Source organism: Lichenostomus cassidix, chromosome 1, assembly GCF_008360975.1.
Source record: "Lichenostomus cassidix isolate B80296 chromosome 1, HeHo_3.0, whole genome shotgun sequence".
In the NCBI taxonomy this organism is placed as follows: domain Eukaryota; kingdom Metazoa; phylum Chordata; class Aves; order Passeriformes; family Meliphagidae; genus Lichenostomus; species Lichenostomus cassidix.
Window position 1 is genome coordinate 82,146,305 of NC_139479.1, and position 15,843 is coordinate 82,162,147.

Sequence of the window (15,843 nt, forward strand, 5' to 3'; positions counted from 1 at the left end):
CACTCTGTTAAATGGATTGTTATAAAAAGGTTTAAAAGTGAGCTGAATGAGGAAGAGTCTAAAAAACCCCTCTTACTGGAAATGTAACATTGTATCCTAAGAGTCTAAATGCAGGCTGTAACATGGATGATGAGTAAATTCTGTAACATTTATGTTTACTACAGCAATTTTAAGGATGAGCAGTTTTAAAATAGCTGCATTATTTTGCAGAAATGGTACAAAACCATTACAAAAGAAAAAAAAAAAACAATGGTGCAGACTTTAATTGGAAATATGGCATTTTAAAATTCAGGCAATGTTACGCAAGCATGAGAAAAAGCATAAGAGATGGTTTCAAAGTCCTCAGGAAATACGTCACCCACTGCAGATTGGGTTTATCCGAATTTTAGAAAAACCTATTGAGATTAGTTTTTACCTAATACTGCATAAGATGATTACAGTTATTTGTGGCACTTTAATTCCTACTAGAAACAAAATGATGTTTTATAGAGATGTATCTACAAAAAAACCCAAACAACCCTGACATAAACCTCTTTTATCCATTCTCATTCCACAGAACCACCCTCTAAGCTGCAGAATCATGCACTTTTCTTAATGAAATGAAGGCTAGACGAATATATAGCAGAGGTTTCTAGAAATAAATTGTACTAAACTGTGTACTGCATTATAAAAATTGATTAAGTTTCCTAAAGAACGGAACTGGAACAAAAAATGTTTGGTTGCTTTGACACATTCAAATGACTATTATTATTCTCTTTCATGATTTTCCTTTTTTATCTCAGCATGATGCCTCCAAGATGCCCCATTATGAGACAATCCCAACAAATGAGGCATTTGGATTTCTGGAGGTTTCATTTCCTCTTCCTTGCAGGGCTTTAAAAATGTTCACATCAGAACATGTGCTACAGTTTGAGAGAATGTTATGACTTTAATATCATCTAGCGACAGATGACCCTACAAAAAGCAAAAATCCTTACAAGCTCGTAACAACAGCATAAGTCCTCACTGCACATTGAAGAACTGGCAAAATCCTTCTGGGGAAAGAAATCTAGAATTAACTTAAGAGTAATGTCAATATCAAAATTGATGTTCTTCCCCTTGCACGCTCCTTCTGAAGAGTTTCTCCTCCTCCCTGCTCTTTGGGCTGGATTTTCAAAGCACTGTGTTTGGGCCACTGGAGAGTAAATGGGACTCCAGAGACTGTAGTTCCACATGTCACTTTGAAAATGTGCCTCTTAGCAACTAACTTGACTGTCACTAAGCACAGCCACTCTAGCAAGAAGTCCAGCAGCAAGAAGAGCCCAAAGGGAGAAGAAAATGCTTTTGAACCCAAATTAAAATGTAAAAGGACAATCCTTCAATAATCCTTCTGTAAATCACTTACAAAACTTTTCCTTAAATAATTGTAGTGGCGTCTTGCATGGGTAGAACATATGTAAGAAAAATATTGAATCTTCCTTTTTCTCATGTTACTCCACTGTTCAGTGGTCCACATTTAATATTTATGAAACACATTGAAGATAAAAATAGTCAAGCACACATTGAGAACCCAAGTGCAAAGATAACTGAATCAAATCAGCATAATCACACAAGTATAAATCTGAGAATAAAAGAAACTAGACAACACTAGATTTGAAAAGGGGCTCTATTATTTTTCTTTATCTGTTCTTGCTATACTCAATTTAAGACATCCCACAGATTTTTAAAGCCTTTTGGAAGATAACAAGAATTGAACCCACACTTAAAGGACAGGGATGGTTACAATAGATGAATTTATTCGTAAAAGAATCAAATTCTACTGAAGCTGTAGGACCTACAAAAACTGAATTTGGCACATGTAATTATGTTATTATTCCTCATAAGAATATGTACTTCAGCATCCAGTTTAACAATTCTGAACAAAAATCCCATTTTTCATTAGTAGTTACACACTAAATATTCAAAAGGTCAATCATTCTGGGCAAAACCAATGTTTGACAGCTGTAAATGAGATAGAGTTTTGGAAAGCAATGAACTCTCAGACCCTGAAAATTAAGTCTCATTAAGATCAGGCAGAAAAAAATGGACACTTTCAAGACCATTAGACATACTGTAAATATAAAAGACAAAGGAACATTAGCTGCATAGAACTTAAAAAGAGACCAGAAGCTCTGCCTTAAGTATTCCTTTGTGTGGTGCTCTGATTTATAGGTGAATAGAGAAATTATGCCATGAAGCTAAAACAGATGTCACAGAAGTGGTTTGGTTTTGTTTTTTAAATACTGATTATGCAAGAACCTCGTTATTGATTGTGTAATAACATCATCTACCACACTTAAAATACTAAGGAGAGATCCCTCTTTAGTGTTATTCCAGAATCTAAAGCAACCAAGTAACAAACCAAATGTAATAATGAGGGAGACTTTGAACATGTCTTGCAGTTCCCAAATCTCTTCTATAAAAGGAAGCATTTAAGAAGAAGGAAAAGATATCTAAAGGCCCATAAATTAAAAAGCTAACTTCTGTAGCACCATATTCCTTAATCTGTTATTGTAGCAATCAAAGGATGCAACTTCTTTGGATTCAAGCTTAATGTAGCTATAATTGCTTTTTCATTTCTGACATGTGTAATACATCAACAGATATTGTAGGGTAGCCACACACAAAGCACACATGTTGTTAAAATTCTTTGAAGTATTCTAACTATTTGAAAGTAGTGCAGAAGTAAATATACAGCTAGTGTCACTATTGTGACTGGTGTATTTCTTCAGTACACACTTCTGCATCCATAGTCACCTTCATAAAAACAAAATGGAAATGTCCCACCTTTTTTTTTTTTTTCCCCCAGATCTAGTTACAACTATTTGGTAAATACAACTCAATTATTAATCTATTTCCTTTTTTATAGCATACAGAGCAATTAAAATTCTGCAGACTTTACAAAATAAAGCAAATCACTTTAAAAAAGCTGAGAAACTTTACAAGTAAAATAGCACTAACATTGATTAATTCCATTTGCAGGAAACGTTAGAGTCTGGTAACACACATTTTTCATAAATGCTACAGAAATTCCTGAAACTATTCCCAGACCTCCATTGCCTTCACAGTAATAGTGAATTATTGATGTGCTTCTACTTTTATGGCATGTAATCAAAACTTTTCTGTAACTGGACCTGACTGTAGCTTTGCAAGGAGCACAGTTGACACTCTTGCTTCAAACAGCCTTAAGTTGAAGGCAAACATAATTTCCACAAACATCATTTGTCTTGGGAAATGTGCCCTTTAGACAAGTTCTTCACAAAATGAACAGATGTGTGTGAAGGAAGGGCCATGCAATGTGAGCAAGAGGGCAGAGGGAGGTAGAGCAAGGGAGATGCACAGTTACAGTCACCATTTCCCATGACTGGCAGCTCAGGCATGGCACGAGGAACAACCAATGCAAACATGACCTTGAAAACACTATCTATAATAACTTATGGAAGTTGTTTTACTGGAGTGTAATTCAAAAGACACAAAGATTTTAAATGCTACCTGGTGCCCAAGAAATTAATTTCAATTTGGCCATTTACCTGTGGAGATGGTTTCATCTTCAGCTTTGCATAAACAGCTATATTCTGCTCTGATTCAGTATCTTCCATTAAACAAAGGAAAGCAGCAAGGGTTTGGAATTCAATGGCTTAATTTGCATGAGGTTTTTATTACTTTTTCTTTCTCTATCTGTAACAAAATACCTTTGAAATATCAGGACAATGAGTTTCCCCACAGAGAACCTGGAAGGGTCATCTCAGCATGCTTTTCATCATAAACACAAATTAAACAGTGACTAATAAGAAAGTCACTAGGTCTGACCTAGCTCTGCCCTCCAAGAGCATGCACCTAGTATTAAACATTAGTACCTACCTAGAAGTGCCTGAAACAAGCTGCTCTTAAAGATGCCCATCACCTTTCTGATGGCTTTTTTTAGTTGTTGCTCTTCTGGCTTCCGTAGTTTTTTGCAATATTCTTCCAGCAGCACTAAAGCTCGGTCAGTATCTAAAAAAAAAAATACACCCAAAAATATCTTTATTGGCTCTGGAAAGTATCTAAATGCTCAAATATTAACTACACATTTTGAAAGGCATTGTTCCCACATGTAAGGAACATTTACAGCAAATGTTCATAGAATCATAAGATCACCTGTGGTTTAAAAAAACCTACAAGATCATTGAATCCAACCATTAAACCTGCACCACTGTGTTGTTCCCCACCATACCATGTCCCCAAGTGCCACATCCACATGCATTTGCAACACTTCCAGGGATGATAATGTTGTTGCCTTCTGTCATTAGCTGTATGTCACAAGCAACGTAGGCAACACTGCATGGGAAGATGATCTTTTGGACAGCATCTATAACAAGTGCTCAGCTTCCATTTATCCAAACCATCTGGAAGCTATGGGGCCTAGACCAAATTACAATTTGCAGAAGCTACCAAATTATAGGCAATAACCATTATGGATACCCATGCAGGAAAACTGTCCTTAAAACATATTCAGAGAAGACATGAAAGTGTTTGTTTTGCATCTGCAGCACTCAGTTCTCTGTTCTCTGACTGACAAATGTGAATCTGCAAGGCAGGTGTCCAAGAGGGTGGCTGGTTTTTTCTATTCCCTCAATACATAAAATTGCTATCTACCTCTTTGATTGCAGACTTTCATCCATGTGCTGGCTCAAAGAGAGCAATCCAGCCTTTCTGTAAGAGCCCAGAGGAACAGAGCTCTGTTTCTCCTGCTGCTATTAGCTTTGGGTAGTCACTTGCCAAGTGCATGAGTGACATACAAAACTGCATGTAATCCAAACATCACCATTTGATGTATAAGGAAATAGAGGAACATGGAGGATCAGACTTCATCTGTCCTTCTCCACATCCCAGCTAGATCCCAGAAATGTACACAAACATAAGAATGACACTGACATATCTGCACACACTCTTGCAATTGTATTGCCACCAAGTTTTCAGTAAGATTACTGAACTAAAAAAAAAAACTAAACATTAAAAAAAATACAAATTATAATTATAATGGAGCAAGTGCCTCAATCTAAGTTTCTTACCCTAGTGTTCAATGCCAGCTTCACTACTAGGAGAGGTTCAGACTCCTCTGGTTAGATTAAGCTCAACAAAGTAATGCAAAAATGTTGAAAAAAAATTGCTTTTATAATTCTTTTTCTTCTAAACAACTAAAAGAAAACTTCTTTCTCACTATATAAAGATTGACTGGTTTTGTTCAGGGTCTTGATGACCCCTGTAATACAGGCCTTGGGATGTGAAAAGTAGATGAGTTCATATTAGAGGCAGAGGCATGACTTATATTCTGTAACCTGATTACATTCTCAAATTAAAAAAGGGAAAAATTCCATCAATCATTAAAGTTTAAAAAGATGAAACCTTTTTATTTTTTCTCACAGAAATTCTAGCTAGTAACAAGCATTTTATCAGAGAAATTAAAAACATAATGAATAGAAAGGAATTTTATTTAAATGTTTTTATATGTGCACTAACATAAACATCAACATTTAGAATCATAAGATCATTAAGGCTGGAAGAGACCTCCAGGATCATTGAGTCCAACTTTATGTTTATATCACATAGATAGGAAGATCAGGGAGCATTTCATAGCAGCATAGGCATTATTATAATGGAGGAGCTCACAATTCTCTGTTTCAATCTCACCTTGAGGAGGTCTCCAAGAGGAACCCATTCTTTCAGTGAGAGCTGTCCTTGGGGCAGGTAAGGATTAGGCACTTGCACCTAGGACCACTTATAACCCACACAGAGATAGAGAGATCAGCACTTTTATGGCCATATCACAGCACCTGGGCTGGCCTTCCATCACAGATGATCCAAATCAAAAGCACAGCCTTGAGACAAAGCTCTGGATCCAGGTGGGATATGATTGGCTACAAATTACTTCCACATGTGAGCTCAGCTGCTTTTGCCTTGAAAACCCCAATCACATCATACCTTTTACTGACCTCACGACTGTGCCTGACCCACCTGTGACACCAGTACTTTCATTGATAAATTGAAAGCTCTGGCCATCCTCAACAAAATTAGTCTGTAACTTAAAGGATGGGTTGGAATCAGTAATTCACCTTCTCCCAAATACAGATATGCATATGAATACATGTTTATTTACATTAAATTGAAGCAGCAGAGTGGTGGAAAACCACTGCAAAGTATCCAGTCCTGAGGACACATTTTAAGAGTGGACTATCTGAGAAATTAGGAAAATGGGCTGTGAATGCCTCTTCCACACCAGAGATATCACTCCCTCTTTCTTAGTGACTTGGTGAAGCATGCTGACATCCCCTCCTTCCTTAATCACTTCTTTCCTAAAGTGTACAGCTCCTGTTTAAAACAAACAGCTACAAAAAGTAGCATTCTTTGAGGATAGAAGCAGTTTTTATTTTCACTTGAAATATTCTTTTTCAATTCAAGAAGATGAAAAAAGCCTACTTTTTGCTGACCCCAGAAGAGTCCTAAGCTCTACAAACTGAACAACCAGCAACAGAGCACAGTTCTAGCGTTAAATCTAAATCCCAGATAATTCCCAGATCAAGTAATGATCTTCCTGCCTAATTTTCCCCTCTAGCTTAAATAGGATACATTAATTTTTACTCCATCCCTAAGCTCCAGCATGCAGTTGCATCCTTTTCCTGCACCATCTCACTTGGCAGCAGTGTATCTAGTTTTCCATATAACTTGTGATGGGTGACATGTGCTAGGAGATCCAGCCAGGATCCCAGGCTGCCCTGCTTCCTCTAGAAGCAACCACTGATGTTCTGGTAGCAACAGGAATCACATCCTGACCAAGAGTATTTTAGCATGTCAGGGAGAGGGGCTGTGTAACCACAACTACTGGAGCAGTCCTGAAAAGCCAAGGGATTTATGGAGACTACTCAAACCTCTAGTGAAGTTGTCACCAGATCAGGCTTTCAAAAAAGAACTTTCACCCTGCTTGATGAACATTCCTGGTTATAAATTACTCAGAACTAGATCTTGGTATGGATTTGACAGTATTTAGCATGCTGGGGCACAATCCTGTTCAGCATCAGCACATTCCTACCTCTGCCTAACACAGAGCAATAGGAAATAATGTAATAAAATGGCACAGCTGAGGAATGCTCAGTACTCTCCCCAAAATAATAACCATTGTCAACTCCCAGTCATACCCAAAACAGATGAGGACATCCAGTATTTTTTCTTTTGCATCTACAAAATTCAAGTACTATCTGGTTGCAAGGATGGACTGCATGGACTGCAGAACAAAAGTCAAATGAGAACCATATTCCCTGCCACACAATTAAGTGGAAGTTTCTGAATCTGAACTCCCACACATTCTTTTCACATTGAAAATGTGAGGGATGGGATATTGGTGGCTCTCATGAAGGACTGGATGCCTGTATACATTACAATATCCAATGAGGCAAACAGTTGATTTATAGCAGCCAAAATAAGTCCTGTATCTTACAGTCAGAGTATATACAAAATGCAACCAAAAAATCTTTGTTCTATGGCACCACTATTTTTCAGTACTGATACCAAAACCAAATTCAAGCAAGACCATAAATCCACTGAACACACAATGCAATATCCCAAGAGGTGGGCCTCTGTGTTGATCCTGAGTAGGTCTTTGTCTGTGAACAAAAGACCACTGAAAAGTCAGTATCAGCTGTGCCCCATGAGGCCTGCTGGACATAGTTCTAATTTTTTTTTACTGCTTCTTTGTATTTTATTACATTATATTTAAATTGGTTCTATTGGCTTTGAAGACAACTTTGACAGGAACTATTCAGAAGATACAGTCCTACAAAAACACACTTATATTCTTATATTCAGTAAATGCATTATTGTTTTGTTTTAATAAATCATAGTCAAAACATCGTAATAAAATTAGAAGAATAAATCTTTAGTAATAAAACAGCTTTTATGGTCCTACAGGATCTTGTCCAAAAGATTATCAATTAACCCAAACTAACTCACAATTCTGTAAATTTTTTTGCTTTATCACTCCATAATTTCATAAGCAGTTCAGGAATGTTTGTGGTTTATGTCACTGACCAGGGAATGGGTAATTGCTACAATACAGCAAATCAAAGACATGTAACATTGAAATAAAACTACAGAGCAGTAACTTTGCTTACTGGATTCCTTCAGAAAACTTTTTCCTTCCTCCTTCAATCTAAAGTTTTACCACACAAGAAATTACTCAATTTTTCTTCTACAGAATGAGTCTCTGCTTAATGTAATGTATTGATCTATGTAAGAATCAAAGAACAGACAAATCCTTTCCTCTGAGTTATTATTCTAGGTGGGGTCATTACAGAACACTACACACTTTATAGCCCCCACACACTATAGACTCTTCTGTGATGCTGATTTTTAAAGCTCAGTAAGTAGATACTTATGCTATGGAGTAAAATAATCTGTTGGGGTAATGATTACACATCTGATGAAACAAATACAAAAATTGCATAGAAAATTGTATAGAAAACCCAAGTTATACTTTAACAAAATGTAACTTCAGTATATCTTTCAGACAAAAAAGTTTTCCAGGGATACTGTCAACAAGAAATTAAGCCATACATCCAAGCACATACAGAGTAAGGTGCACTATATATCAGGAAAAATTAAATTCTCACCAATAAATTGCTTCCTAAAGCATTGCTCTTAAAATGTAAGCTACACATATGAAAGACTAAATTTTATAATTATGCATATTTAAATTAATTCTGCAATAATTTTATCATCTACTTTGCTAAAATGATGTCAAAATCAATTCTATCTACTCCTCCAGGTCCATATCCAAGATCTGGATGCTGCTTGCAATACTAACCAGTACCTTGAAGCAGAAGGAATCCCTTCCTCAGCTGGTTTGTTTTTGGGTCTTAGCTGTGCTCTCATGTTTTGCAGCACATTTTTAGAATCACTTTGAAAATCCATACAGGCAAGAAGACACTCTACTCACTGCAGCATTTACAGTAGAGTCCTGGTAGAGTTGAAGCACTGCAGCTCTGCTGGTGTGGGCAGTTATGTTGATTAAAAAGTTTTTGTGCCTTCATATGGGACTGAGGATGACACAGCCATGCCTGCACATGGCAGGTCACACAACACACCACAGCACCCAGGAAACAAGTTTCTTAAATATCTCCCAGATATTTATTCACACCATTTATCCCTCAGGGAAACTAAATATATTAGATCTGAAGATAATTTAGGTTTATCCATAAATTTTGATAACTATTTAGGAAAAGATTAGACTAACAGGATTAATTGAAACTGTGTGAGAAGGATAAAAGTGATTCAAGAACGAGTCTCCAAGCACCTCCATTTTCAATTCAGGGTTTCTTGAATGATGATGCTGGCTCAAACCAAAGGAGCAGATGATGGAATCTCCACATAACTCAGGAAGATGCTGTTTGGGCCATATATATGAATAGATGGCTATCTTCAAGCCATTAGAGCTCCTTCTTCTGGCCACAGTAAAGTCATACAGGCTGAACTCTATATGGACCCATATATGTAACTGGCCAGCACCAGTCACTGCTTTGGCACTCAAACTGTTGTGCTTTGAACACCCCCAGTTTGCTGAGAGCTGCTGCTGCCTTCCTTGGGAGTATGATCCTGTCACCCAACTCCGGCCATGAAGCAAGGTAGCTCAGAAGATGGAAAGAAAAAGAAAAATTATTCCAAACTCAGCAAGTTCTGCCTTGCACATGGCAGAAATCAGAGTCAGCTGGTTAACAGTGCCCTGCACCAGCATAAGGGAATACCAGGCAGCCACTGCCTCTCAGGGAACCAAGTCTACCACAGCCTGTTGGTAAGTTTAGAAACACATTTACATTTCTTTTCTCCCACTGGCATCAGAGTTTGTGAATGAAAATACTTTTGGGGTGCAACAGTGTGGAAAAATGTTAACTTAAATGAAAAATAAGGTTTCATCAGTGAGAGATGTTTAACATTAGTCGAGAACTAACCCTGACTTAATAAGAGGAAGGGATGTTTTTATTCCAATTTCTTCCTTTTTTTTATCTGCTCTTTTTCCTAAAAGGCATTTCAATTATCTTCTGACTTGCAAAGTCCGTGGTAGAGGTGAATTTTAAAAGAAAAAAACACCAACGTATTTCAGGAGACACTTTCCAGGTTTTTGAGAACCACAATTGGGAAAATGTAGGGCATTGAAGCAGGAAAAGCCATGAAGAATGATGGAGAAAAAATACTGGAGCCAAAATAGAAGTGAGAAATGGAACCAGAGCACCAGGAAAGGGAGCAAGAAAGTATTCTCAGTGAATATTGATAACTTTAGAAGAAAAGGATCTCTAAAACTACTTTCATTTTGAAGAGTTCACACTTTCATTTACATGACCAAAAGAGACAGAGGAGCAAACACTGTTCCCCACCTCAATTATTTAAAGATGTCCTGATTTGATTCCCTAGTCTGGAAGTATCAAAAAATTAAAATGAGTTTTTACAGGTCAGCAGGAGGGAATGCAGCAGTTTCTAAGAAATTTCCAGGCAACCTGCCTTGGGACTGATCCAAGTCAAAACCTTCAGTAACTCATCTGCCTTCCCTGATCTTCACACAGAACAGCAAACACAAAGGAATAAATCCTGCTAAAACACAGTGCTCTGTACCCACAGAGGAAAAGAGCAGAAAGCCAGTTAAATTTTAGAAAGAAATTCAAGAAACACTACACTAAGATGGTTGAGAAAAACACAAGCTGTAGGCTCCCATGGATCAAAGGACTTGAGAACTATTAGACAAATAACAATCATAAAATATTTACATATAAACATCAACACGAGACACGAATTAATCTAGTAGACTGCACGGAGGGAAAGCAAACAGGGAATATGTGTACAAACCAGAAAGCTCCCAGCATCTCGGGGCCTTCATCTCTGCAAGAGGACTTAACTATCAAGAAAATGCAGCATATGGGTTATACAACCTTGAGGAAGCATAAGGCATGACGTATGTGACAACCACTCAGTGTGGTGAGCACTCACAACAAACAAGCAAAAGGGTTAAAAATAACAGCTCCTCAGGATACGTATGGCACATAAACCCATCTTCTGTCCTGCTAGGGAAAACAAGGGGACAGAAAAAAGGGGGGATAATCACTGAAGGGATTACCAGGCAGGCTTGTTTCTGGGTTTCTTCAGCTTTTAGCAGCCAGGTTGGCACACAAAAGAGGCCAACACATGGCCTGTGGAGATTATTCTTGGGCAAGTACAGAGTCTTCAAGGAATGATATTTCAGGCTGAGGTTGTATTCTGGGTTGCCCTCACTCTCCATTAACTGTAAAAAGAGTGACATCCCTAAACTAATCATAGCCTTGGTGAATTCTCTGCACAGACTGCTTTCCAATTTAGGAACAGTTCTGTTGTGAAGCAGTTGTGAAGCATCTAGACCCTGATGCTGTCAGCAGACCAGAAATGGGCCAAATAGTCTGTGAGAAGAATTGCAGTGCAAGTACAAGAGAAATTTCTCAGAACAAGGCAACATTACATGGCCAGGTATATTAAGGGGATATAACAGGTATACAGATGCCAAGGAAAAACTGAAGGACAGGCAGCTTTGCACTGAACAGTGCTACCATGCAGTTGTGTTATTGCAGATCTCTGTGCTCCACACAGCTCATGTGAAATGCTGCCATGGAACTGCAGAAGTTGCTCAGCAGTCTCTTGTTCCAGAATATTGATTTGAGCAGACAATACAACACAGAGGGCTAAATGTTCTGCAAGTCAGATTGCTTTGAAGGGCAGGAATTGTGTTATGATGTGTCAGCTGAATTCCCCAAGAAACAGAACAGAACAGACACAGAGAGCCTGAACAAGCCCTATTAGGTTTTCAGTTTTCCTCCCTGCTGTGCAGAAGCACCCAGGCTTACACCCATCCCACAGATGCCTGCCTAATTGCACTGGTAACCTCCTACCAAGTCCACAAGTTCCCTCACCATCTGACTTCAGTGCTTGAAGGTTCTAGTGGTTTTTTTCACTACACAGAAACAATCTTTTTGTGTTATAAATCAAGACAACTACTTGTCCCCCAGATGTCAATGTGTAAAGCAAACCCCATTATTCCCTTTACAGCCTCTTCTACACTTGTTTGATTTGTCACGTCCCTGCCCTGCTCAGTGTCCTTTTTCCCAGTTCCAGCCGCTGCAACTTTTGTACACTGTTTACATTCCCAAAGCCTCCTAATTCTCTTTTCTGGAATTCAATTTATCTTAAAGCACAACCTATAAACTCAGGCTAGAGACCCAGTAATGCTACAGAACACTTACTGGTGGACAGAGCTGGACAGAAGAACCGTGAGCTTTATGAAACACAACATGCATGTGCACAACCAACCAGGGAACTGATGATGATGATGATGAAGTGCCTGGGTTCTTTTTTTTTGCTTATTTGTTAAGAATCTGACTTTTTGTCTAATTCACTATAAGGAAAACTAAGAAAAATTTCACTCATAAATGTTGATTAGTTCAACGTAAGCTTGTTATCCTTGTATCTTCACACTTGAGTTTACAACATATGACCACACATCTGTTAAAATGCTGCCTTCACACATTTTTTAGTTTTGAATATAATTCTTTAAACCTGACTAACTGCACTTACACAAGGAATAGGATAACTATATAAAGATCAGGAACTGGCTCAGCATAAACTTACAAACTTTACTCCAGCATTTCAGTTTATCAGAAAGCATCCTGAAAACCAAGCTACATTCCTGCTTCAGTGACCCCAATTGGGACTATCTGACTCCTGCAATCCCAAAGATATGCCTTCTCTACTCATCCCTTCCTGTAAATTACAACTAAATTTTGAAAAAATACTCAGTATTATTTAGTGTTTAATCTGTTAATCTTATGTATCACATTTTACCATAAGTAAGAGCCCACTTCTTATCAGGGGCTCACTCTGAGACCTGAATTCTTCCCACCACATCACTTTTTTTCAGGGGGCACAGAAGGGAAGGAAGCACTGCTGATATCAGCTGCTCGTCCCACCAGGGCCATTCCTTTTGACCAACGAGTTCTCTTTTCCCAGATATGTTGAAGGTAATGTAGGATCTATTCATTATCAATCCTTGCTCCAATTCTGTGACCTGGCTACAGAGCTGACCTGTTTGTGTTTCAGACAGCAGAATGAGCACATTCTGGGGCCTTGAGACTCCTTCCAAAACTACAGACACCCTGCAATTGTAAGTAGCTTCACCTGACCTTCTTGTTTCTGCCTTTCAAGTGTCACAATGTTAAAATCTAGGTGTACAAATGCTAATGTTAAATCAACAATGCAAATACGAAGACAGAATGAAAAATGAAGCCACAAACCCTCAAAATGACATAGCACCAAATGAAAACCTCTTATTTATACAGCTGAAGAAATGTAAATTGACATCTTAACAGTGCAAAATGATCAGAGCGCCCTGCTTTGAAGAGCTTACAATCTAATTGAATGCAAGTCACAAAACTAGTGGAACTTGATGTATAGTTGCAAGAGTAAAAACCAGGAGTTGCACACTTAGTACAGCAGTGGTGTATTTTTTTCCCTTTAAAAGAACATTCAGTATCAAAATTAACGTAAATGTGAAAATTGGAGTGAGACAGCTAATAAAAGGATGTCTGTTCAGGAATAACTAACTTCCAAACTCATACAAAAGAATCATTATATTACATGGAAGAAAACAATGTGGAATTACAAAAATTTCCATCTAATTCAGTAACACGAATGTCTTTCTAGTGATGCAAAAAAAATAAAATGGAGTGAGATCAAGTTACCTTTATTTATTAGCAAAATAGGCATTATGGTCTTACATTTTCTCACATTCATGCTGGAACTTTCAATTTAAGAACCAGTGTATTATACTAGAGTCTCTGAGTCAATTAAAAAAAAAAGTGCCTCCAGGCAACAACACAAAATCAATTTTACATTTTGGACATTAAACAACAGGGTCTGTAGATCTGCAAAGCTTGGGTTTGGGGCTGTTTGGGGACTGTTTCTTGGTTAAAAGCACAGCTAAGCAGAGATCTAGCTGCAAGGCAGTGTTACTGTAGTGCTCAACACAGAGAACTGAACCAAAACATGTCTGGAATTGTTCCACTACAGCATAATGCAAGATATGCCCATACAGTCAGAGGAGAGAAGAGCATTTGAAATCAGAAAAGATCAGTTTCTGCTTGTGAAACTGTAAATTATCCAGATTCCCTCTTTCCAGGAAACTGCATGATTCAATTCCCTGTGATACATGTTTTGAAGGACACATTAACCTCTTCAGCCCAAAAGTGAAGACAGACATAAGGACAACTGCACTAACTTGCTCTGGCAAAGTGTTTACTGCCACCAAAATCTCTTCTGGACCACATCCAATAAAGACTAAATGTTTTCTTCACATATTCTGTATGTTGATTACTACTGTCATCACCCATCAGGTCAAGGCAGCTTTGCTGGCTCTTTCTGGGATGAATATGGCAGGAGAAAACATTATCTTTATTTCTATTTTTATAAAGCTGTTCTTTGGCTCTGTGTTAGTTTACAGTAAATACAAGAACATACCACAGAGAAACAAACCTTAAATACTTGTAAGAAGCAGGAACCTGGTATGACCTGACCAAAATAAGCAAATCTGAGCAAGGCAGATTTTCTCATTTTGCTGAAGCAGGGACTGCAAAATCATCTTTTATCACATTTGGCCACTAGTTACAAATTCAGCTTTTTCTCCATGGTTACCCTCTGACATATAACTTGGCCATCTGGAACAAATTCAGAATGAAAGAAGAGAGGATGAGAAGGAAAAAGATTATGCTTATAATGCAAGACACCATTGCTTCTACTGAGTGCAATATGCACTTAACAGGAATGGAGGAGAGGATGCACAGCTGCCTCTTGTGCTTGTATCAACACTATGGTTGCTTCCAATTCCAGTGACTAACAGTACAATAATTTATAACACTTTTTTCCCCACAAAAATAACAAATAGTGTTAATTTATAGCACTCACAGAACACACAGCGTCAGCTCTCTTAAGTCTCTCAGATAAGGAGATGTTTCTGCCACTAAAATTTATGAGAGACTGAGAAATCATCAAACTGAAGTGAGTTATAGTGTGGTTACCCCATGTTTGTCTATGGGGAGAGAGAAAATTACAATTGTCCAGAAGGCAATTCAGATCTTAGGTGTGTTAAAATGCCCTTTGGAGGTGGATCTCTCTCTCTCTCTGCTGACCAAAGCAACCCTCCTGGACAAAAAGCTGGGCACCCTACATAGGTGAGGCAACTAAAATGGGATGGATCTGCATTAAACATCTGAGAAGTACCAGAATAACAGCAGAGCTGAAAAAAAGTATAAATTTCACCATTCCCAGTCCAGAGTGCACTTAGCTTCGCAGTCTGCATGCATATAACAAAGACTTGTTCTGTATAATGCCTGCTCCTATAGTCCTTTTGTGGGCAAAATACTTCACTGTTTCTCACAGAAGAAACAATGTGTGCCTGGAAAAAGCTCACTGCCATAAAAGCAGTGACATCTTTAAATCAAAGCTTTGTGGTGAAAGTTGGCACAGTTTCGATAGTAATTTTCTGACACTTGTTTATTTAACTCTTGGAAATCTAAAATTGTGCTTTCCACAGTCCGTAAACATAACCCAAAATTTGCATAGCTCCCATTCAATTAACTGTAAAAACTGAGAGGTAGTTGAACAAAACTTAGATTGAAGGATATGGCCTTTTAGCCATGTACTTATTTGAGAATAGTTATGCAGCAACTGAAAGGACAAAAACCTTGTAATACCAATTACCCATTACAATTAAAGGAGAAACAAAATTTC

General features: G+C 37.9%; 1 protein-coding gene across 5 annotated transcripts in view; it reads right to left on the minus strand.

The window, feature by feature from the left end:
- Positions 1–15,843, minus strand: part of DLG2 (discs large MAGUK scaffold protein 2) — a 981,187-nt gene that overhangs the window by 960,106 nt on the left and 5,238 nt on the right. For 2 of the 5 annotated variants that reach the window (XM_085065682.1, XM_085065653.1), the window contains exons 1-2: positions 5,689–5,783; positions 3,880–4,011 (exon numbers count right to left, since the gene is read on the minus strand). In XM_085065682.1, the coding sequence (XP_084921808.1) occupies positions 3,880–4,011; positions 5,689–5,716 (160 nt within the window). In that variant the 5' untranslated portion in view covers positions 5,717–5,783. Of the gene's footprint in view, positions 1–3,879; positions 4,012–5,688; positions 5,785–15,843 lie in introns of those variants that run through there. The other 3 variants (XM_085065786.1, XM_085065671.1, XM_085065660.1) reach the window with 3 other exon arrangements.